This window comes from Lissotriton helveticus, chromosome 10 (genome assembly GCF_964261635.1).
Source record: "Lissotriton helveticus chromosome 10, aLisHel1.1, whole genome shotgun sequence".
NCBI lineage: Eukaryota > Metazoa > Chordata > Amphibia > Caudata > Salamandridae > Lissotriton > Lissotriton helveticus.
The window spans coordinates 1,167,698,473-1,167,723,207 of NC_136071.1; the positions used below are offsets into that span (position 1 = coordinate 1,167,698,473).

At 48.7% G+C, this 24,735-nt stretch overlaps 1 protein-coding gene across 2 annotated transcripts in view; it reads left to right on the forward strand.

Annotated features, from left to right (window-relative positions):
* The window catches only part of EFHB (EF-hand domain family member B), a 250,589-nt gene that overhangs the window by 74,713 nt on the left and 151,141 nt on the right, over positions 1 to 24,735 (forward strand). For both annotated transcript variants that reach the window (XM_078663999.1, XM_078664000.1), the window contains one exon: positions 24,543 to 24,653. In XM_078663999.1, the coding sequence (XP_078520125.1) occupies positions 24,543 to 24,653 (111 nt within the window). The remainder of the gene's footprint in view (positions 1 to 24,542; positions 24,654 to 24,735) is intronic.

The window sequence follows — 24,735 nt, forward strand, 5'->3', positions numbered from 1 at the left end:
AGAAGGAGCCGCAGACGCTTGTGCACCCCCTTCTGTAATACCGATAGCGCTGGCGCACAAAAAGTGCCAGCACTATTTTCAGGACGCGGTCCCTCATTTGCATGCAAACTTTATTTTGCCAGGTCAAAATGGCCGTTTAAAATTGCACCTACAGGCTAACATATGTTTAAAGGGCTACTTTAGTGGGTGGCATTAGTGCTGAAGACCCACTAGTAGCGTTTAACAGACCAGGGTACGCGTATTACCACTTTACAAGGGACTTACAAGTAAATGAAATGAGCCAATTGGGTGTAAGTCAATTCTACCAAGTTTAAAAGAGTGAGCACAAGCACTTTAGCCCCGGTTAGCAGTGGTAAAGTGCGCTTGGTGCTAAAGCCAGCAAAAATGAAGTCAGCAAAACAGGAGGGTTGAAGGCAAAAAGTAAGAAGAGAGACACGCAAAGTATTCCAGGTCTAACTGCCTGGCGGCAAGGGCATTGATTATTTATTCTTCAGTCCCACTGCAACACATCCAAGATTGCCACCTGAACAACCAGCCTACACACAGGCTGCCACTCTCAGAAGAATATTGCTTTTATGTGTGCTGCTCGGAAAGACTGAAATAGAAAGTAAAGAAAAATGAAAAAGTCTATCATATGCTTCTCTTTACCTTGTTATATAATAGCTGGCAGCCCAGATTGCTCAATCGTGGCAGGGATTCGGCTCTTTTAAGGAGCCCAAGCTCTTCCCTCTGTTTTTCAACATTTTTCTGACTGAAAATCCTCAGACATTTCTTACATTCCCTTTCACGTGCAACATTTATTTGGCAAAGATTGTGCATTTCTTTTTTCCTTGAGAAGAGGTTCTCAAATACAGGTTGCAAGTATTTGCACCAATTAAACGCCCGATAAACCCTGAGGTAGATAAATCATGCCTGGTCTGCTCACTTGGAGATTAACTCCCAGATGCATCAAACATCAATTTTGCGATTCCTTATTAGCGAAAAATAAGGATTCGCTAATAAGGAATAGCAAAATGCTATGCATGTAGAAATCGCAAAAATTATGATTTCTTAATATCTCAATTTAGAGATTCCTTAAACTGCGACTTTTGCATTTGGGATGATGCATCCCAAATGCAAAAATACCTGTCGCAAAGGGGCAGATTCTGAGAATCTGCCCATTTGCAACCAGATTTTCCTTTCATGCATCTGGGCCACTGCTCACTATAAACTTTGGAGGTAGATATCTACTGTTCTGACCACAGAATGTTATACAGACGTTCCACAGAAGACATAGAGCCTGATTACGAGGTGGTCGGTATATTGTAAACGGTTCGTAAACTCATGCTTATGCACGGGTCGGAATTAGGAGTTGGTAGATATTTAACGCATCGATATTTATCAAAAGCGTTAAATATCTCAATCCTCAATAAATTTCGGCAGGTCAAACCTGCTGAAATATAATGGGGAAAAAGCATACAGTATTTACTGTATCATGCAGTTAGTTGTGCGTTAAACACCAAAATCCATGTTATTCCCCACCATCTCTTAATATGTGTTATTTATGGCACCCAATAAATAATGTACCCTGTGGTATCGTTATTTATCGGGTGCGATAAATAGCAACTAATCTCGTAATCAGGGCCAGAGTGTTGGAGGAATATATGGGGGTTTCACAGTAGTTCCCTTTAAGTGTTGTCTTGGGGGCATGCAGCTCTTTGTCACTTTAACTAATATGGACCTTTGAAAACCCACGCAGATCTTATTTATGACTTTATTTGGTAATTTTTAGGTCTGACCTAGAAACCGATTTGGCTGCTTCACCAGTCTAATGTTTTCCCAAAAATGCATGAAAAAATAAATAAATATGTGTGTATATGTATATGTATATATGTATATATATATATATATATATATATATATATATATATATATATATATATATACATGTACACAGACACACACATATATATACATATACATATTTACATATCGATAGATAAAGGGGCTTTCGGTCAGCCATCAGCGTCCATTGGTCTGTTCAAGGAGCATTCCAATTTTGCTTCCACTCATCACAGCATGGGCCATGGGTTAGTCCACTGCTGCCGTTTTCTTTCTTCACTGTGAGTGATGTCATGTTTCATGTACACATGTGTACCGCTGTAATCAACTTCAGTTCCAAAGCTGGTGTGCCAGTGTTTGCTTTCAGTTCTGCTTTCATTTCATTGTTTTAGTTATTTTTGTGACGAGTCATTATTTTGTATTACTTTTACATTTATATAACTATTACATAGGTTACATTTGTTTGAAAAAGTATCTGAGGCTTGCCAAGGCCAGACCTGCTGGGTTTGCCAATGTTTGTTGGTATCTATGTACTCACAAATAAATATATATTTTTTTATATGTCTCAAACAACGAGACCACCAATATTTACAAATTCACGTCTTTGAAAAATGCTGTGCTTTGAGCTTTTCCAGGCTGCTAGAAAAATACTGCTGACCAAAAGATCCCACCGGTTCAAAAAATGTCAGAAATAATTCTCTTCCAGGGGATCCTCATCAATAGTCATAAGCATTAGAATATTCCCGCCCATGTGCGGGACCCCGAAAACAATATATTATATGTGCCCCACATATATATAGACATATATATATAAATATATATATATATATAAAAATAAGCAATTGCAGCCAAATAAAACAACAGAGCTGTAATATGCTGTGAAGAATTTCCACCATACAGTGTATTTTGCATTAGAAACATGAGAAACAACACCAATGCTTGTTTAGAAACTGTTTTAATGCTTAAAAAACAGTAGAAATTCTCATAACACACTGTAAACATATACAGCTCCCAGGCTGCATTGCAAATCCCCAGTCTAAAAAGACTGAAAAGCTAACCTGTAGCTGAATGTACTAAAACTGACGCTGTGCCTTTAAGGCACCTCTGCCCCTAGCTTCCCATCATGCCTCAGGGGTTACAGTTAGGTCAGTTGTTCTTTCCGGCTCCTTCAGGAAGGACCCTGGATACTCAGCTCCACATTTTTCTGCCTTTTTCAGTCAGAAAATCTTCAAAAGAAAAATTTTTTGATTTACTTTGACTTTTCAAATCAGAGTCAAGTAAATAACTGCTTAGCAGTCAATTTTTTGTGAGGTTTTCCTGTCAGGATGCCCTCATTATTTGATGATTGCCCTTCTTGTGGCCACAAGAAGGCAAAAACGGACTCTCATGAGGTCTGTATTTTATGCTTGCCAGAGGATCATGATCCTAAAGACTGTTCCCATTGTAAAAATCTGTCTGACAGAACTCTTAAAGACAGAGAGAGGAACAGGCTCTATGGTCTGGCCCAGAGATCCATGAGAGGAAGATCTACGGAGAGGAAGAGTTCAAAGAGACCCAGAACTCCCTCCAAAGGCAAGTCAGAGCGTCCATCAACCTCAGCACCGGGCTCGGCGCTGAAAAAACGACATCTGATGGACAGTTCGAGAGAAAAAGCTCCGTCGACGTCGAGATCGGCGTCGCTTAGGAAATCGTCGTCGAAAAGAAGTTCGCCGTCGTCGAAGAAGGCTCCGCCGTCGTCAACTAGGCGACGATCGGCGTCGAGAGAAGCCACGAGATCGCCGTCGACGAGAAGATCGACGTCAGGACATAAGTCAACTCCGCCGCCGTCAACCAGGCGACGGTCGGCGTCGAGAGACAGGTCACACTCGCCGTCGTCTCGACGTCGACAGGCTTCGAAGAGTGTGACACCTCCGCCGACGTCTCCACGGAGGCGCTCGGCGTCGAGGAGCAAGAGCCCCCTCGGACGATCGTCGTCGAGGAAGGGATCATCGAAGGCACGTCGGCGCTCGACGTCGAGGATGTCCGATCCTCCACCGTCGCCACATGCCAGGTCGAGATTGCCATCTCCGTCGCCGACAGATCAACGTCGGTCGACGTCGAGAGCTCCGTCGACGGCAGGGCAACGCCGTTCGACGTCGAGACCTTCGTCTACGGCAGGGCAACGCCGTTCGACGTCGAGACCTTCGTCGACGGCAGGGCAACGCCGTTCGACGTCGAGGGAGAAGACTCCGCCGTCGGCACATCATCGCCGATCGACGTCGAGGGACCACAGGTCAACGTCGAAGCATTCAACGCCAAAGGTTGTCACCCCGTCGACGCCGCAGAGGCGTTCGACGTCGAGGGAAAGGCTTTTGAGACGTCCTCCAACACCAGTGAGACGGAGATCTCCTTCGGTGCCTTCGACAGTCCTGGTGACACAATCTGCTTCACTCCATTCCTCCTCAAGTGCCTCGGGTTCAACGGGGTCATCTTCTAGGAGTAGGAGTCCGGTACAAAAGAGTCCCCAGCGGGGGTACACTTCACATATAAGACTCTCGCCAAGATGGTATGCTCCTTTGAGTAATTGGAAGGATTCTAAGGCACCAGAGAGACTTCAAAGGTACTTGAGTCCAGTCCACAGGTCCCCTCTTCAGCAAGCAGAAGAGGCAGATGGACAGAGTCCTGCCATTCACCGATCACGCTCACGAGAGAGAGGAGCGGACAGGTCGCATGCCCCTAGGGTCTCCCGATCACCAAGGAGGGAGCAACCCAGATCTCGAACACCGAGAAAGGAGGTACGGACTGAGAGATCGAGATCTCCAGTACATCAGAAGGTATCACGTTCTCCTCGAAGGGAGGAACGACCTAGGAGATCACCGGTGAGGAAGGAGCATTTTCACCACAGGAGAAGAAGGACTCCATCATCCTCCCCTCCATCTTCACCTGGATCTTCTAAAAGGGATTACTCTCCAACGCTGGCAGACAGCCCTCGCTCAAGAGCTTCCCCTCTTGACGACGTCAACACATATCTGGACGTCTTGCAAAGGGGTGCTCACAAACTGAATATAGAGATGACCACTCCAGAGGTGTCCACTACTGTGATTTTTGAGACCCTTCATCACAAATCATATACACGGCCGTTGCTCCCATTAGTTCCAGGAATAATGGACCCAATCAAAGAGGTTTTCCTCACGCCAGCAACGATCAGGGCAGTACCGGCACGTATCCAGAAAAAATATAGGCCGGCCGACTCAGATCCTATCTTTGTTAAAGGTGAGCCTGCGGCGGACTCAGTTATTGTAGCCTCAGCTAAGAAGAATCACACAGCCGCTCCTTCTTCGTCAGTTCCTCCTGACAAAGACAGCAAGACGCAAGATTCTTGGGGACGTAAGGTATGCAGCACAGCAGCTTCATCCCTGAAAGTCTCTAGTGCATCAGCCCTTCTGGGAAGGTAGGATAGGGCCCTATGGGACTCCATGGAACGATTCAAAGGGAAATTGCCCAAGGAGGACCAGAAGGACTTTGAGGAGACAGTGACAGAGGGCTGTTTGGTGGCAAACCAAATGATTAGTTCATCAGCAGATAACGCCCTTCTAGCTGGACATAACTACTCACATGGGATATGTGCGAGGAGATCCTCTTGGCTGCGTTTAACTGGGCTCAAACCATATGCACAGCAGCGCATCCTCAATCTGCCTTTTTCCGGATCTTCACTCTTCGGGGAGCATGCCGATCAGGAAATGGCCCGTATGAAGACTGAGTTAGACACAGTAAAGGCAGTAGGTCTGGAAAAACAGAAAGCACCGTTCAAACGACGCTTCAAGACCAACAAAAACCGGGGAGGCCAACAGAGGGTTCAAACCCCTCAATGGTCTCAAAACAAGCCACAAGGAAAGCCACAATACAGAGGTGGAAGGTCGAGCAGAGGTAGAGGCGGACATCATCAGTCCTCTACCACACCTAGAGGAGGCAAGGCCTGAGCAGTGGCTTCCTCTGACACCGTTACCCACTCCAGTGGGAGGAAGTGCTGCACAACATCTGGCAGAGTGGGTCAGCATCACGAAAGATCGGTGGGTGCTGAATATACTGCGCAATGGATATGCGCTACGTTTCAGGAAGAAACCACAACCGACTCCTCCAAAAAAGTCTCGCTCGTACCAACTAGAGCTCCTCAAAAGGGAAGTGAGCGTCCTCTTAAAGAAAAACACAATCGAAGAGGTACCCCTATCCCAAAGGGGGAAAGGAGTGTACTCAAGATATTTCCTTGTCCCCAAAAAAGACCAAGAAGGAAAATTCAGACCGATTTTGGATCTTCGACTCCTCAACAAAGTGGTGGTCAAAGAGAAGTTTCGCATGTTGGCACTCCACCAAATATGTCCTCATCTACAAATCGGAGATTGGATGTGTTCGGTGGATTTACAAGACGCGTACTTCCACATTCCTATTACACCAGGTCATCGAAAGTACTTGAGGTTCCTGGTAGGGTCCAAGCATTACCAGTTCAAAGTGCTTCCTTTCGGACTCAAATCCGCACCAAGGGTCTTCACCAAGTGCATGGCAGTGGTAGCGGCGTGTCTACACAAAAAAGGTCTCTTTGTGTACCCATATCTAGACGACTGGCTCCTGAAGACTTCGTCACCTCGTCAAGCCACCAAAGACTGTCACCTGTGTCTCCAACAGCTACACAGGCTCGGCCTCCATGTGAACTCAGAAAAATCGATCCTGCAGCCCACGCAAACTATCCACTATCTGGGAGCAGTTCTAGACACAAAGTTGGGAAGAGCGTTTCCTTCGCAAGAGAGACTATCTTCCATGGGACAAAAATGCAAGAAGTTACTTCAGGTTCCTCGTCCAAAGGTGCGAGACGTAGCGTCTCTGTTGGGCTCCATGGCGTCCTGCATCTTCCTAATACCGAACGCCAGGTTGAGGATGCGGCCTCTACAAGAGTCTGTGGAGGATCAGTGGGACCAAGCGACTGGAGATTGGGAGGATCGAATCATCCTGTCTCAAGCAGCACTGACCTCAATACAGTGGTGGACTCGCCCTCGGAATGTCCTGCAGGGAGTCCCTTTTCAGCAACCTCTTCCTTCGCTGTCTGTGGTAACGGACGCATCTCTAGAAGGCTGGGGTGCTCACATGGGTCATCTTCAGATTCAGGGTCGCTGGTCGACCAACCTTCAGACATACCACATCAACATGCTGGAGCTTCGAGCAGTTCATCTGGCGCTCAAAGCGTTCTTTCCAGCAATAACAACGGACAAAGTCCTGGTTCAGACGGACAACACTACAACTATGTTCTATCTGAACAAGCAGGGAGGAACTCGATCTCGCCCTCTGTCTCTGGAGGCCCAGACAATCTGGCACTGGCTTCTGGCTCGGGGACTGTCGGTGGTGGCAGTACACCTTCCAGGCGAGCTAAACACAAAAGCAGACGCACTCAGCAGGCACTTCGAAGATCAGCCAGACTGGGTGCTAAACGACGAAGTGGTCGAAGAACTCTTCCGTTGCTGGGGTCGTCCAGACATAGACTTATTTGCGGACGACGAAAACGCCAAATGCCACGCCTTCGCGTCCAGGTTCCACCGGCCAGGGACGCAAGGGAACGCTCTCCTGCTGGAGTGGACAGGAATGTTCGCTTATGCTTTTCCCCCTCTGGCACTGATTCCGAAGGTGGTGGCCAAGCTCATCAGATCGAGCATGGACATGATCCTAATTGCTCCGGATTGGCCGCGACAATGGTGGTATCCAGATCTGTTACATCTGTCGCTGTGTCCACACAGACGTCTGCCGTGCAGGCCAGACCTGCTGAGCAAGATGGACGGGAGGATCCTGCATCCCAATCTCCCGTCGCTGAACCTGACTGCATGGCTCCTGAGGTCTTGCAATATGGACACTTAAATCTGCCTCCGGAATGTATGAATATTTTAAGAGAGGCAAAGAGACCTTCCACAAGGACGTCTTATGCGTTCAAGTGGAAAAGATTTTTCATTTGGTGTAAGGACCATGGCTTTGATCCCACCAAAGGACAAGAAGAGGTAGTCCTGCCATACCTCCTATACTTAGCGACATCAGGGTTGAAATACGCTTCTATTAGGGTTCATTTATCCGCCATAGTAGCGTACAGAAAATCACCTACACAAACATCGTTTTTTCAGGTCCCAGTAGTGAAGGATTTCCTTCAGGGATTAAAGAAGGTCTATCCACCTGTGAGAAATCCTTCTCCTCCCTGGGAGTTGAACCTGGTTCTCTCCAGACTGATGTCTACACCGTTTGAACCTATACACAAGGCCTCCTTGCAACATCTCACTTGGAAGGCGGCCTTCTTGGTGGCAATAACCTCTGCGCGCAGGGTTAGCGAGATACAAGCACTCTGCACCAAGGAACCTTACACTGTGTTTCACCACAACAGAGTGGTAATGAGGGCTCACCCATCTTTCCTTCCAAAGGTGGTTTCGGATTTTCATATAAATCAAACGATTACCCTTCCTTCTTTCTTTCCTAACCCATCGACCCCAGCTGAGAGGTCGTTGCACTCGTTGGATCTTAAACGGGTGCTAAAGTTTTACCTAGAAAGAACGAAGGACACCAGAAAGACAGACCAACTCTTTGTCAATTATGGTGCAATGAGGACCGGGTTTGCAGCAGCCAAAAGATCCATCTCCAGATGGATTGTCTCTTGTATTAAACTAGCATACCAGCTGGCTGGCAAACCTTTGTTGCAATCACCCAAAGCTCATTCCACTAGAGGGAAAGCAGCCACAATAGCTTTTTTGCATGACATTCCTATGTCAGAAATATGCAAGGCTGCGACATGGAAATCAGTCCATACCTTTACAAGGCATTATTGCCTAGAGTCTGATTCCAGAGCGGATTCTCAAGTAGGGCAAGCCTCCTTGAGAAACCTTTTTGGGTAGAGTAAGGCCTATTCTTGGGCCTACGGATATGAATGTTATCTGTTGATTCCTTTGCCCGCAGGGATGAGGTGAGGCTCGCTACTCTATTCTAATGCTTATGACTATTGATGAGGATCCCCTGGAAGAGAAGGATTAGTTACTTACCTGTAATCCTAGTTCTCTTCCAGGGGTATCCTCATCAAAGTCATAAGCAACCCTCCCGCCTCCCCGGGCAAAGGACTTTGTTTATTACATAGGAGATGTTTTTAACCTGTTATTACCATGGTTTGGTTTTCAGTCTCCGAAAAGAACAACTGACCTAACTGTAACCCCTGAGGCATGATGGGAAGCTAGGGGCAGAGGTGCCTTAAAGGCACAGCGTCAGTTTTAGTACATTCAGCTACAGGTTAGCTTTTCAGTCTTTTTAGACTGGGGATTTGCAATGCAGCCTGGGAGCTGTATATGTTTACAGTGTGTTATGAGATTTTCTACTGTTTTTAAGCATTAAAACAGTTTCTAAACAAGCATTGGTGTTGTTTCTCATGTTTCTAATGCAAAATACACTGTATGGTGGAAATTCTTCACAGCATATTACAGCTCTGTTGTTTTATTTGGCTGCAATTGCTTATTTTTATATATATATATATTTATATATATATGTCTATATATATGTGGGGCACATATAATATATTGTTTCCGGGGTCCCGCACATGGGCGGGAATATTCTAATGCTTATGACTTTGATGAGGATACCCCTGGAAGAGAACTAGGATTACAGGTAAGTAACTAATCCTTACTTTACCCTTACTGCATTGGACAACATCGTTAGCTATACACATGCAAGAAGAAGTAGGGATATGCAGTCTGTTGACACCATAGAAAGTTAAGAGTGAAGCTTAATTTCACTAGGGCAATTCATTCCACTCCTGGGGCGGAAGCCGGGAGTTAGATCGTTTTGCACGTTTTTAAAATTCACTCTGTGACTATATTAAAACTGTTATTATTCCCCTTTTATTTTCCTTGAGCAAGCTTTTACTTATTTTCGCCGTTGCTTGGTACTTGACTGCCCCTTCTCAGCCAATTAGGTTGCTGAGTTGTTCTCGGGGCTCGGAGGCGGCCGGCAATTCACAGCGGCCATCTTGGGGTGGAGGAAGGTTGCCGTACTAGGCTTTGGGGAAGAAGCTAGGCACACGCTGAGCCTCTTGACGTCGTTTCTCAATCAGCGTGAGAAAAGGGTTAAACTGGGCGACTTCCTCACCCCCGCTAAGCCTGTGCAGTGTGGGGTCCCTCAGGGCTCATCCTTGAGCCCCACACTTTTTAACATCTATGTGGCCCCACTTGCCAGGCTAGTAAGATCGTTCGGATTGGAAGTACTGTCATATGCTGACGACACCCAGATTATGGTTTCCCTCTCTCAACCTGTGGAGACTGTGGCTTTAAATTTTAGGAACTGCATGGAAGCAGTGGCAGGCTGGTTGACCAATAACTTCCTTAAATTAAATGGGGAAAAGACCGAGGTCCTCATCTTCGGAGGTAAACAGGAGGTCTGGTCGGCTGACTGGTGGCCGTCTGCCCTTGGAACCTGTCCCACACCCTCTCTTGCCGCTCGCAATTTGGGTGTAATTCTTGACACCACACTTTCCTTTGACAGGCAAGTCAACAGGACTGTTTCCACCTGTTGTGGTGTCTTAAGGATTTTGAGAAAACTTTCACACTACCTCTCCTTGGAAGCTCGGAAACAACTCTCGGTAGCTCTCATCTCCTCACGGTTAGATTACTGTAACGCCCTCTATTTAGGCATAAATAAGAGGCTGGTCCACGCTTACAAGTTGTGCAGAATGTGGCAGCTAGGTTCGTTGTTGATGCCCCCAGGCGGTCATCAGGCTCCTCCATCAGAAAAAAACCTTCATTGGCTTCCTATGCAGGCCAGGATAAACTTTAAGGTTTTGTGTCTTACCCACCGTGCTCTCCATGGATCCGGTGCAGAAGACATTAGGTCTCTTGTGTCCTCCTATACCCCGGGCAGGGCTCTGCGCTCTGCCAACAAGAACCTTCTGTCGGTTCCCCGAACTGTTAAGGCCAGATGGGGAGGGAAGGCCTTTTTTCCCTTGCTCCGAAACTCTGGAACATGCTTCCAGTTGAACTCAAGGGCCATGCGTCCCTCGTTCTTTTCCGCAAAGCCCTAAAGACCTGGCTCTACACAGAAGCCTACCTATAGTCGACATCTGGTTTTACCTCTCATTCTGCTGTACCATCTGATGCGCCTTGATGCCTTGGGGCTAAGTAGTGCAATACAAATCTCACTTCCCTCACTCACTCATGCGCTGAAGCGCATAAATTGAGGCTCTTAGAGGGCTCGGGTCAGACCTAGGGCGATTCATTCCACTCCTGAGGCGGAAGCCAGGAGTTAGATAGTTTTGCACGTTTTTAAAATTCACTCTGTGACTATATTAAAATTGTTATTATTCCCCTTTTATTTTCTTTGAGCAGGCTTTTACTTATTTTCGCCGTTGCTTGGTACTTGACTGCCCCTTCTCAGCCGATTAGGTTGCTGAGTTGTTCTCGGGGCTCGGAGGCGGCCGGCAATTCACAGCGGCCATCTTGGGGTGGAGGAAGGTTGCCGTACTAGGCTTTGGGGAAGAAGCTAGGCACACGCGCTGAAGCGCATAAATTGAGGCTCTTAGAGGGCTCGGGTCAGACCTAGGGCGATTCATTCCACTACTGAGGCGGAAGCGGAGAGTTAGATCGTTTTGCACGTTTTTAAAATTCACTCTGTGACTATATTAAAATTGTTATTATTCCCCTTTTATTTTCCTTGAGCAGGCTTTTACTTATTTTCGCCGTTGCTTGGTACTTGACTGCCCCTTCTCAGCCGATTAGGTTTCTGAGTTGTTCTCGGGGCTCGGAGGCGGCCGGCAATTCACAGCGGCCATCTAGGGGTGGAGGAAGGTTGCCGTACTAGGCTTTGGGGAAGAAGCTAGGCACACGCGCTGAAGCGCATAAATTGAGGCTCTTAGAGTGCTCGGGTCAGACCTAGGGCGATTCATTCCACTCCTCAGGCGGAAGCCGGGAGTTAGATCGTTTTGCACGTTTTTAAAATTCACTCTGTGACTATATTAAAATTGTTATTATTCCCCTTTTATTTTCCATGAGCAGGCTTTTACTTATTTTCGCCGTTGCTTGGTACTTGACTGCCCCTTCTCAGCTGATTAGGTTGCTGAGTTGTCCTCGGGGCTCGGAGGCGGCCGGCAATTCACAGCGGCCATCTAGGGGTGGAGGAAGGTTGCCGTACTAGGCTTTGGGGAAGAAGCTAGGCACACGCGCTGAAGCGCATACATTGAGATGGTCACTTTTTCGCGCAGCGGACGCGATCAGCGGGCGCGCCTCTCCCACGCCAAAGGAGCACCTAAGGAAAGCCCGTCTGTGCTCGTCCGTGACTGGACGGGACCAGGGGCTGGGAGGATGGGAGCTAGTGTAGCAGGTAAATTGAACTACATTGGGGAACAGCTTCGGAGTCTGAGGGGTGTGTTCACTGCCTTTTGCCCCCGTTCTAAACCACCTGAGGAGGTAATGACTCATTGCCCTCACTGTAAACTCACACAGGATCCTCAAGAAACTTGTTCTCTTATAAATGTAAAACCTAAACCATACTCTTTAGTGCTTCTGAATTGTCGTTCTCTTCCGAAACACTCACATGAAATCCGCCTGCTGTTGGAAGAGCGAGACCCTGATGTCCTTTTCCTCACGGAAACTTGGCTTACGGAGGCCTCTGACCCAGATATAGTCTGTGCCCTTCCCCCCTGCTATGTGATCAGCAGGCATGACCGTCAAACTGGACGGGGGAGGAGGGGTTGCAATTATTTATAGAAACTCATTCGTGTGTCGAATCTCTGAGAGCGTATGCCATTTCCTTCTCACCTACATGTACCCTCTCTGGGATTTTGGTGTACAGGCCCCCTGGAGCACATAATAGTTTCTGCAACAATCTTCACGACAAGATTACCCATATCAACAGTAACACCCCCAACTTCTCTATCTTAGGTGATTTTAACATACATCTCGATGAACCTGATGCTCTTCCCTCGCAAGATCTTGTGGAAGGATTGGGGATGTTACAACTCAAACAAATTGTATCGGACCCACCCACTCAGCGGGACATTTGATTGACCATTTTTTTACCAACCTGGATGATATTAGCTGGGAGGAGTCACTTTTTGTTCCATGGTCAGACCATGCGTTGCTCGCATTTACCTGGACTCCGGCCGACTCCAGTCATTCGGTCAAAACATTTAGGAAGCTGAGTCTGATCTGGTCGAGACTCTCCTTGGATGACTGGGTAGCCACCCTAAAGAAGTCCCCCCCCCTCTCCACTTTGTGACAATCCTGTTAGAGCTAATGCTGCCTTTAATAAGTGGCTTGAGACCTCCTTAGATCTCATCCTTCCAAAAATTGAAGTATGTCACCGTACCGGTCCTAATAAAATGCCCTGGTACTCTACGAAATTAAAAAGCCTTAAGCAAAGCTGTAAGCGAGCTGAAAGAAAATGGAGAAAGAATTTCTCCTTGGAGACTAAAAATTAATATAGACAGGCACTGAGAGCTTATAAGAATCAATTAAAAATTGCACAATCGTCTTACTACAAAGTGAAAATCTCTGAGGCTGCTAATTCTCCTAGGGAAATTTTTTTACATTTTCAAATCCCTGGTCAGGAAGCAGGCTAGTGTCAAGGCGCTCCTAAAAAAACCCAGCCTGGACCCGGAAGATTGGTCCAATTATCGACCCATCTCTCTGCTGCCTGGGTTCAGTAAAATTGCAGAGAAATATGTCAATTTGGCATTATCATCGTTCATGGAGAACGAGGGAGCTATTCACCCCACCCAAACGGGTTTCAGAACTAAGCAAGGTACAGAGACCGCTCTGGTTGCTGTAGTGGAGGAAACCAGGAAAATTGTGGATGCGGGAGGCTGCGCTGCGGTGGTCCTGTTGGACCTCAGCGCAGCCTTCGACACGGTAAATCACCCACTCCTGATTCACCGTTTGCGGGAGGTAGGAGTCACAGGGGGTGGCCCTTAAATGGCTCCAGTCCTTTCTTTCGGAGAGAACCTTTTCAGTCTTTGAAGATGAATCAGCTTCCAAACAATATCCACTGCATTATGGCGTTCCCCATGGATCTTTACTGAGCCTGACCATGTTTAATATCTACATGAGGCCTCTGGCTGACGTGGTTCTTCCCTGGGGAATCCAGCTGGTCACCTACGCAGATGATACGCAGTTGGTCGTTTCCCTTGCTAGGGTGGATGCTGCGGATTCTGGGATAAATAATCTGTCCCCGTGCCTTACCAAGGTTCTTGAATGGATGGACTCCTCCTTCCTAAAGTTCAACGGTTCAAAAACCGAGATTATGCTGTTAGGCTATAAGGCCCCCATTAATCTGGACCCTTGGTGGCGGAAGTGTCTTGGTCCCTCTCCCATTCCGAAGACCCAAATTAAGAGCTTGGGGGTCTGGCTTGATTCCACTCTAGGCTTCCAAGTTCAGGCTCGTAAGGTCGCTTTGACATGTTACGGCCTGCTTAGGCTGTTAAGGAAGGTTCTGACACTCCTTCCCTTTGAGGCCAGTCGGCTGCTTGTCCAGTCCCTTATTCTCTCCCGACTGGACTATGCAAATGCGGTCTATTTGGGTTCACCTTTAGGCACTATTAAAATGTTACAGTCCGTCCAGAACTGTGCAGCCCGCTTGCTCTTGGATGTACCGAGACATTGCTCCGCGAAGGCTGCTGTGCGTTCTCTTCACTGGCTTCCTGTTGGAACCTAATGTTGTCAGGTCACTTAGGGTAGCCTGGCCTAGGGTAAGACAATCTCTAATGAAGGCACATTTGTAAAGGTTGCAAACCACCCAGCAGTAATTTAATGCAATTCCACTCAAAAATGACGCTACACCAATCTTTGTGTAAAAATACGAATTGTTTTATAAAAATAAGTTTCTTCTTCTTTATCACTTTTACACCAGTACTCTCCTTATTTAGTAGTTTACAAATAGTTACACTACGCAATTCTTATCATTTCCACCCACAAATCTGATAACATCAGGAGAACCCACTTCAGCAGTGTTTAAGTCTACAGCATTGAAACATTCATAGGAACTACTCTCTTATCAGTCACCAGGTACCTTATTTATGGGGTTACAAGGTTAACATAGCGAACTCTTACAGCATCACTGCAATTCCCTCCTTCCCCCCAATGGATTCTCTGTCAGACGGTTTCCTGTGGCTGAACTCTCTATAGATAGGAGTAAACAGATTTGTTAGGACCACTTTCCCATATCAGGTTTTTAGCAGAAGAACACAATATCTATTGAGTGAGCCTTAGATTTAACAAGTTCGATTTGACAATCCTCTAAGAAACCACAGGCATTCTACCCAGGCTGCTCCCCAGCAAGGTTAGTAGTGTTCCTCAGTTGGCCTTTCTCAATTCTGAAACCTTCTCTTACTCTGCCTCTTTTGAGTTCTGTGAAGGGAATCCTTTGGGATACCAGAACCGAACTTTTACACCGAGTTCCGGCGCCTCTAGTCACTTTGCTGGATGAAAAAAGGGGGGGGAAGTCTAGGCCCAACGGAATTTACCCACTCTCCTTACTTGAGCCAGTAAAAGTGCCTCTCTCTCCGGTCTCCGCTCCGATTTCAGGGGCCTCCGCTGATCTCTACCGGCGCGTACCTCGGGCTAGTATCCAGATCGCACCTGCCAGCCCCGTGAGGAGTTCGCGCTAGATTCACGCTCAGTGCAGGGCCCGCTCCCCGCCTCGGTCCGCCCCGGACACCTCTCTCCCCGGCAGCGCTCCTGCGCACGCGCGGGAGAGTAGCGGCTCGAAACGGCGGCTGCTCCCCTCGACGACACGGGAAGTGGCTCACCTCTGGGCCTGCTCGGTCCTAGGCCCCTCCTGTCAGGACAGAGATCACCGCCGAGAGTCTGTGCAGAAGCGCGCTGCCAGAATTCAGTCAGCACAACGCTCCGCTTCACACTACCTTCGCGGCAGCGCCTGTTCTCCCACCTCAGCTTCCACAGGTGAGAGGAGATTTCTCTGGCTGTGCTTTCTCCTACAAGCAATGGGGTCCCGGTTTTACACAGTCAATCCACGGTCCCACTGACACAAAGGAGGAACGGATCAGGGGTAAAGGTCCACACCCCAAGGCTCCAACTCTCTATCTCCTGCAAACTGTTCTATCCCTTCATACTGGACAAGGATGGGTGAAGACTTGGTTCTACGCCTCACACCCTCCTGGGCTTGGGTCCCCCTGTCCAGGGTCAGCAGGATGGAACTAACTGGGTCAGACCTACAGAGGTGGAGGGGGGGGTGAATCCTAAGAGGGCCAACCCTTGAGAGGTAAGTTACCCTGTGAAGATCCTACCCCTTTCCAGACCCTTGACCTATACTCCAGCTGCTCCTCACTAACAAGACAAAATGGCTGCCCAGCATTCCGCCTTTTTCTAGGCTGACCCTCAGAGGTCCAGAAGGGACCAGAAGGTCTGGAATGCCCTACTCTATCCTATGGGACAGGTCCCAGGTATGTCAGTTGTGTCAGTTGGTAGCCACCATTTTGTGACTCCAAGGAAACTCCTGTCAGGAAAGGCATCTAGGCCTGAGGTGAAGGATTATGAAGGTGAAAAAGCACCTATTCCCCAGACCAACACCATAAAAATTTAGTAGACACAAAATATATAAAGTAATGAGGGGCAAAAAGGGGACAAAATAAATAATAAATTGGAGGGACTACGCAAAGGGCCAGACAGGTCTAACACGCGTCCCCCCCAGCTGAAAGTGGGGAGAACTACCCAACCCCTTGGGAGTCCTCATCACTAAGGCGGAAGTACCTAGAGAGACCGTCTGCATTGGCGTGGTCCACTCCAGGCCGATGTTCCACCCGGAAGTCCATTCCCTGTAGGGAGGTGGACCATCTCAACAGCTTGGGATTCTCCCCCTTCATCTGCATCAGCCAACTAAGGGGTCGGTGGTCAGTCTGAACCAGGAAGTGCGTGCCAAACAGGTATGGCCGCAGCTTCTTCAGAGCCCACACCACCGCAAAAGCTTCCCTCTCAATTGCACTCCACTTTTGTTCCCGGGGAAGCAGTCTCCTGGATAGGAAGACTACAGGCTGATCCAGGCCCTCTTCATTCAGTTGCGATAACACTGCCCCAATGCCATGTTCTGATGCATCTGTCTGGACAATGAACTCCTTGGAGAAGTCTGGGGCCCTCAGGACCGGTGCTGCACACATTGCCTGCTTTAGTTTTTCAAAAGCTTGCTGACAAGCCTCCGTCCAAACTACCCGTCGAGGTTGTTTCTTTGAGGTGAGCTCTGTGAGGGGCGCTACAATAGTGCCATACCCCTTCACAAAGCGACGGTAGTAGCCTGTGAGGCCCAGGAAAGCTCGGACCTCAGTCTGTGTCTTGGGGGGTTCCCAGGCCATGATTGCCTCAATCTTTGCCTGCAGGGGCTGCACTGTCCCCCTTCCCACCAAGTGTCCAAGGTACACAACCGACCCCTGCCCAATCTGACATTTGCTGGCCTTGATTGTCAATCCAGCTTGTTTCAGGGCCTGGAGAACTACCTGCAAATGTTGCAAATGGTCCTCCCAACTGCTACTGAAGACAGCAATGTCATCCAGATAAGCAGCGGAGAAACCCTCCAATCCGGAGAGGACCTGGTTCACCAGCCGCTGAAAAGTGGCAGGGGCGTTCTTGAGCCCAAAGGGCATCACGCAGAACTAGAAGTGTCCCTCAGGCGTGGAGAAAGCTGACCTTTCTTTTGCTCCGTCTGTAAGGGAGATCTGCCAGTACCCTGAAGTGAGGTCAAAGGTACTCAGATATTGGGCAGCTCCCAGCCGGTCAATCAATTCATCCGCCCTAGGGATTGGATGAGCATCAGTTTTGGTGACTGAGTTCAGTCCCCGGTAATCCACACAGAACCTCAGTTCTGGAGTGGTGCCTGGTGGAGCTGCCTTTGGCACTAGAACCACCGGACTGGACCAGGGGCTGCTGGAAGGTTCAATTACTCCTAGCTCCAGCATCTTGGCAACCTCACCATGGATGCTAGCATTCACCTTGTCGGACAGCCGGTAGGTCTATGACTTCACTGGTGGGCTGTCCCCTGTGTCCACATCATGGGTACGCAGGTGAGTCCTTCCCGGGACAAGGGAGAACAGCGTAGAAGGGGCCTGTCCAGCGATCCTGGAGGGCACTTAGCTCTCCAGGCTCCATCACCCACACTTTCTGGCCAGGCTCCAATTCCACCTGGTGAGCGTTGTGGTCATACCACTCCTTCATCACTGCCTGGCTGGCCTCCAAGTTGTCAGAAGCTTGCTTCCACAACTTCGCCATTTGGCTCCTGAAGGCCAGCATGTAGCTCACCACATCCTGGGGGGGTTTCCTGGGAGACTTTTCCCATCCATCCTTCACCAGGCTGAGAGGACCGCATACAGGGTGCCCATACAGAAGCTCAAAGGGACTAAAGCCCACTCCCTTCTGTGGCACTTCCCTGCAGGAGAATAGCAAACAGTGTAGGAGGATGTCCCACTTCCTCCGCAGGCTTTCAGGCAGACTTCTGATCATGCCCTTCAAGGTCTTGTTGAACCTTTCGACCAGTCCATTGGACTGGGGGTGATAGGGAGTGGTGAACCGGTAGGTCACTCCACACTCCTTCCACATTGCCCGCATGTACGCTGACATAAAGTTGGTCCCCCTGTCGGACACAACTTCCTTGGGGAATCCCACTCGGGTAAAGATCCCCATCAGGGCCCTAGCCACCACAGGTGCAGTGACAGTCCTCAGAGGAATTGCCTCTGGGTACCGTGTGGCATGATCCACCAGAACCAGGATAAACCTGTGACCAGCTGTTGTTGGTGGATCCAATGGCCCTACAATGTCGATGCCCACCCTTTCAAAGGGGGTGCTAACGACTGGAAGTGGTTCCAGGGGAGCTTTCAGCTTCACCCCTGTTTTCCCACTGGCCTGGCAGGATACACATGTCCGACAGTAAGTGTTGGACGCCACTTTCATCTGAGGCCAGTAAAAGTGGGGGACAAGCCGAGCAAAGGTCTTGTCCTGACCTAAGTGTCCTGCCAAGGGTATTGCATGAGCCAATTCCAGCAGAAAGGCTTGGTACCGTTGCGGGACTGCCAAGGCCCTTGATGAACCAGGTAAGGGTACCTTGGGTTCACTGTAGAGGAGTCCATCCTCCCAGTAAATGTGGTAGTGTCCCGCAACGTCCCCTGCTGCCTGGGCTTCGGCCTGTCGCCTCAGTCCCTCAAGGGTAGGGCACTCCTTCTGGCCCTTACAGAACTCTTCTCTGGTAGGCCCTCCCTCCACATGCCACTCAGCAGGGATGGGCAGGTCCTCCAGAGAAACTACTTCCCCCTCCACGGACTCCTGGTCCACCACCGCAGGCGGCCGATCTGTCACATGGGGTGTGGAGGCCGAAGCAGGCTTCTCCTGTCTTCGGGTCTGTTCCTTTTTGGCAACAAGTTGGGCCATTGTTCCAGGCTCCAACCCAGGCGAACTCCCTCTCCGGGCAGTCGCAGACCTTGTGCTTACACAGGCCCAGTCAGGTGTACCCAGCATCGCAGAATGCGTCCGGTATTCCACCTCTCTCCAAGCATTATGCTCCATATCGTTCCCCAGCAGACAATCAACTGGCACGGCAGGGCTTACGGCAACTCGAAGTGAACCTGCAACCCCTTCCCACTCAAAGGGAACCTCAGCCACGGGATAGTGGCCCATTCTGCCGTCAGCCATCGCGGCGGGGTGGAGTACATTGGGAACCACCTGCTCTGGAGACACCAGCTGACTTCTCACCATAGTCATACTGGCTCCTGTATCTCTCAGAGCCTCCCCTCTCTGGCCATTGATGGTGATCCATTGTCCATACTTAACAGTATTTGGGGGCACCTGGATCTTAGGAACCATCTCCCGTTCTCCCAGGGACACTAAGGTGACACCCGCCCACTCACCCCCCTTATCTAAGGGCAACTCCTCCCCAAGATCTACACTAGCTACTACCGGGGCTTTTCCTCCGGTGGGAGGGGGTGGTCTCTTTGGGCATCTGACATCTCCCTTATAGTGTCCAACACCACCACACTCAAAACAGTGGACAACCCTTGGCTGCTGGCTTTGGCCAGGATGAGGGTTTCTGGGCGGGTTAGCCTTAGGGGTGAAACCTGTTCCCTTTCCCTGGAAACTGTTTTGGGGACCTTTAGAGAACTCCCGCTTTTTATCTCCCCCCTCCTGCTTCTGAGGGGCGCCCTGTCCGGCCTTTTGGGAATCCCCTCCAGTCCCCTTTGAGGACACCCGGGTACTTGCCCAGATGTCCGCCTCCTCTGCAAGCTTCCGGGGGTTAGTCAGCTTGCTGTCCACCAGGTGTTGGCGCAGCTCGGGAAAACATTTCTCGAGTAGATGCTCTTTCAAAAAAAGATCATACAACCCCTCATAATCCTTCACCTCACTGCCCTGTACCCAGCCCTCCAATGCCTTCCTTGCATAATCTAGAAAGTCCACCCAGTTCTGGGTGCTTAACTTGTGGCTCCCCCTGAACTTCTGGCGATACTTTTCTGGGGTTAGCCCAAACTTCCTGATCAATGCTAACTTCATGGTGGGGTAGTTAGTCTGCTCCTCTGGCTCTAAAGCTAACAAGGTGTCTCGACCAGTGGGAGGCATATACTTATACAACCCACCCCCCCAGTGTTTTTCCTGGATCCCATGGGCTCTTAAAGAGACCTCATAGGCAGCCAGCCATTTGGCTATATCATCCCCCTGACTATAGCTGGCAATTATATCCTTAGGCAGGTAGGGTCTGGACTCCCTGGTTGGTTCTCTGGTTTCGCTGCCACCATTTGGAGTTGGAAAGGGTCCCCGTTGCAGGGCCTGGAGTTCTAACTCTTTTAGTTTGAATTCATGAGCCATTCTCCGCTCTTCCTTCTCCTGTTCTAATCTGGCTAACTCCCACTTCAGCTTCCTTTTTCCCTCCTGTCTGTGAGCTCCGCTTGGGTCAAGCTTCCCCCGGAGACACTACTGCCCCTCCTAGAAGAGGTCATTGGTTCGGGGAGTAGGTTTCCCACCTCTGGATGGAACAATCCCTCTACCCCTATGACCGTGCCCCGGTATGTCTCCCCATCCTCCTCCTTCTCTTCACTGCGCGCTTCCACCCAATCCCTCAAACTGGTCTGGAGTTCCCCCTTCTTGGCACCACGCTTAAAGAACACTCCCATTTGTTGACAGAAATCTTTTAGCTGGGCCAATGAATAAGTGTCCAGTTTTTCCAGTGCAAATTCCATTTTGCAAAAGGCAACACAAGGTTAAACACACAAAAAGAAAAGAGTTGCAAGGGCAACCTGAAGCTACCTCCACCCCACAAACCAGGAATAAATTTGGAAAAAGCAAAAGTAAAAATTAGGAAGGCCGCCAGGAGAAAACTCCAGGTGTAGGTTAGTGGATTACACTTAGTTACTGCAGAGTAGTCACAACCACAGTCCAGATCCCACCGCTAGACACCAATATGTTGGAACCTAATGTTGTCAGGTCACTTAGGGTAGCCTGGCCTAGGGTAAGACAATCTCTAATGAAGGCACATTTGTAAAGGTTGCAAACCACCCAGCAGTAATTTAATGCAATTCCACTCAAAAATGACGCTACACCAATCTTTGTGTAAAAATACGAATTGTTTTATAAAAATAAGTTTCTTCTTCTTTATCACTTTTACACCAGTACTCTCCTTATTTAGTAGTTTACAAATAGTTACACTACGCAATTCTTATCATTTCCACCCACAAATCTGATAACATCAGGAGAACCCACTTCAGCAGTGTTTAAGTCTACAGCATTGAAACATTCATAGGAACTACTCTCTTATCAGTCACCAGGTACCTTATTTATGGGGTTACAAGGTTAACATAGCCAACTCTTACAGCATCACTGCAATTCCCTCCTTCCCCCCAATGGATTCTCTGTCAGACGGTTTCCTGTGGCTGAACTCTCTATAGATAGGAGTAAACAGATTTGTTAGGACCACTTTCCCATATCAGGTTTTTAGCAGAAGAACACAATATCTATTGAGTGAGCCTTAGATTTAACAAGTTCGATTTGACAATCCTCTAAGAAACAACAGGCATTCTACCCAGGCTGCTCCCCAGCAAGGTTAGTAGTGTTCCTCAGTTGGCCTTTCTCAATTCTGAAACCTTCTCTTACTCTGCCTCTTTTGAGTTCTGTGAAGGGAATCCTTTGGGATACCAGAACCGAACTTTTACACCGAGTTCCGGCGCCTCTAGTCACTTTGCTGGATGAAAAAAGGGGGGGAAGGTCTAGGCCCAACGCAATTTCCCCACTCTCCTTACTTGAGCCAGTAAAAGCCAGTAAAACCTCGGGCTGGTTTCCAGATCGCACCTGCCAGCCCCGTGAGGAGTTCGCGCTAGATTCACGCTCAGTGCAGGGCCCGCTCCCCGCCTCGGTCCGCCCCGGACACCTCTCTCCCCGGCAGCGCTCCTGCGCACGCGCGGGAGAGTAGCGGCTCAAAACGGCGGCTGCTCCCCTCGACGACACAGGAAGTGGCTCACCTCTGGGCCTGCTCGGTCCTAGGCCCCTCCTGTCAGGACAGAGATCACCGCCGAGAGTCTGTGCAGAAGCGCGCTGCCAGAATTCAGTCAACACAATGCTCCGCTTCACACTACCTTCGCCGCAGCGCCTGTTCTCCCACCTCAGCTTCCACAGGTGAGAGGAGATTTCTCTGGCTGTGCTTTCTCCTACAAGCAATGGGGTCCCGGTTTTACACAGTCAATCCACGGTCCCACTGACACAAAGGAGGAACGGATCAGGGGTAAAGTTCCACACCCCAAGGCTCCAACCCTCTATCTCCTGCAAACTGTTCTATCCCTTCATACTGGACAAGGATGGGTGAAGACTTGGTTCTACGCCTCACACCCTCCTGGGCTTGGGTCCCCCTGTCCAGGGTCAGCAGGATGGAACTAACTGGGTCAGACCTACAGAGGTGGAGGGGGGGGGGTGAATCCTAAGAGGGCCAACCCTTGAGAGGTAAGTTACCCTGTGAAGATCCTACCCCTTTCCAGACCCTTGACCTATACTCCAGCTGCTCCTCACTAACAAGACAAAATGGCTGCCCAGCATTCCGCCTTTTATAGGCTGACCCTCAGAGGTCCAGAAGGGACCAGAAGGTTCTGGAATGCCCTACTCTATCCTATGGGTCAGGTCCCAGGTATGTCAGTTGTGTCAGTTGGGAGCCACCATTTTGTGACTCCAAGGAAACTCCTGTCAGGAAAGGCATTTAGGCCTGAGGTGAAGGATTATGAAGGTGAAAAAGCACCTATTCCCCAGACCAACACCATAAAAATTTAGTAGACACAAAATATATAAAGTCATGAGGGGCAAAAAGGGGACAAAAAAAATAATAAATTGGAGGGACTAGGCAAAGGGCCAGACAGGTCTAACACTTCCGGTGCAGGAAAGGGTCCGGTTTAAAGCCATGTGTATGGCTCATAAGTCAATAACTAACAACGGACCGGTCATCCTGCGCCCTTTGTTCTGCCATTACCAATCTTCCAGAGTCTTAAGATCTAACCATCTTAATCTGCTTACAGTCCCTGGGGTCAAGCGGTCACGTAGGGGTGGCCGACGGTTCGCATTTAATGCAGCTAAATGTTGGAACCAACTCCCCGAGAATATTCGGCTTGAACCCAACCATCTTGCTTTTAGGAAGCGGTTGAAGACCTTCCTGTTTCATTGAGTGGTGTCGTCCTGCTCTGGGTCTAAAAGCGCTGGGATGCATCCGGGTAGCCATGCGCTATATAAGTATGTACTAATTCATTCATTCATTAATTTGGTATCACCTCTGTTCCCCGATTGGAAACCATTTTATATTTGCTGAACCATTCCCCATGCCACAAGCCACCTTGTCCTGTATTCTTATATGGTGACCTAGGGCATGTGAAGTTTCATAGCAGAGAGGAAACAAGCAGTACCATCATGCATATGGTTCATCTGGGTCACCCTCCCTTCCTCTTTAGTTATCCCAGCTAGGCTGTTTAGGCATTTAACCCTGTTGCTCACAGCAGCATAATTCAGAGCTGCCCACTACAGTGACTTGTGCATTGGTTTTGGTGACCACTGGCCACGTCCACAAGCATACCGATGCAGGAAGGAAGAGGTGTGGTTGGATGAGACATATATTTTAGATGGCGAGTGCTGTGAATGTAATTGTCGGAAGGTGCTTTGCACATCTTGGGTTACGATGACCACTGAAATTCCAAGAACACGGGTACATTGTGGTTGTACAGGACATATTACACAGTTGGGTGCCTGAAGTTTCATTTGAGTGGTGGACTGCAGTGTTTCCAGTGTTGGTATAGAAAGTTTGCTCAAGAGTCTTCGTCTCCCCTGCTGACATAGGTGGAAGGAAGGGGGTTAACTGTGAAAATTAGTAGATTGAAGGGATCTGCTGGCAGTATATTGGATAAGCTTGTTTCAGCTGTAGTGGGTGAGTGCACCTGGGATGGATTCAAAAGCAAACCCAGGATCTTCAGTGTGTTGCTGGCATGGCCCATGAACCAATAGCATTAGTACCTACTGGCGAATAGAGAATAGATGATGAAGAAATGCAAGAAATGCAAGATCCAGTTCGCGGTCAAATAGTGTCCCAGAAGTGGAGAATGACAAATGAAGGTGCATTGTCCATCTGCAAAGAATGGAAATGCAGATGGACATTTGCAATTGAAATGCTACACATAAACACTGTAAAAAAACTTCCTTTGTTCATCTATTTAAAAAAACAAAAACATATATTTGTTTGTTTTTCAGGGGAATCTGTAAAAGAGATTATAAATCCTCCCAAAACCTATCGTGATATAAATGAGGAAGCCCAGCTTGGACACGAACTTTACATCATCACACATAATGATTACAGTGCAGGTAGGTCTCTCAATTGAGTTTAAGACATTTTAAAACAATGTACAAGAAAAAATGCATTTCATTTGGTCATTGAGAAATGTAA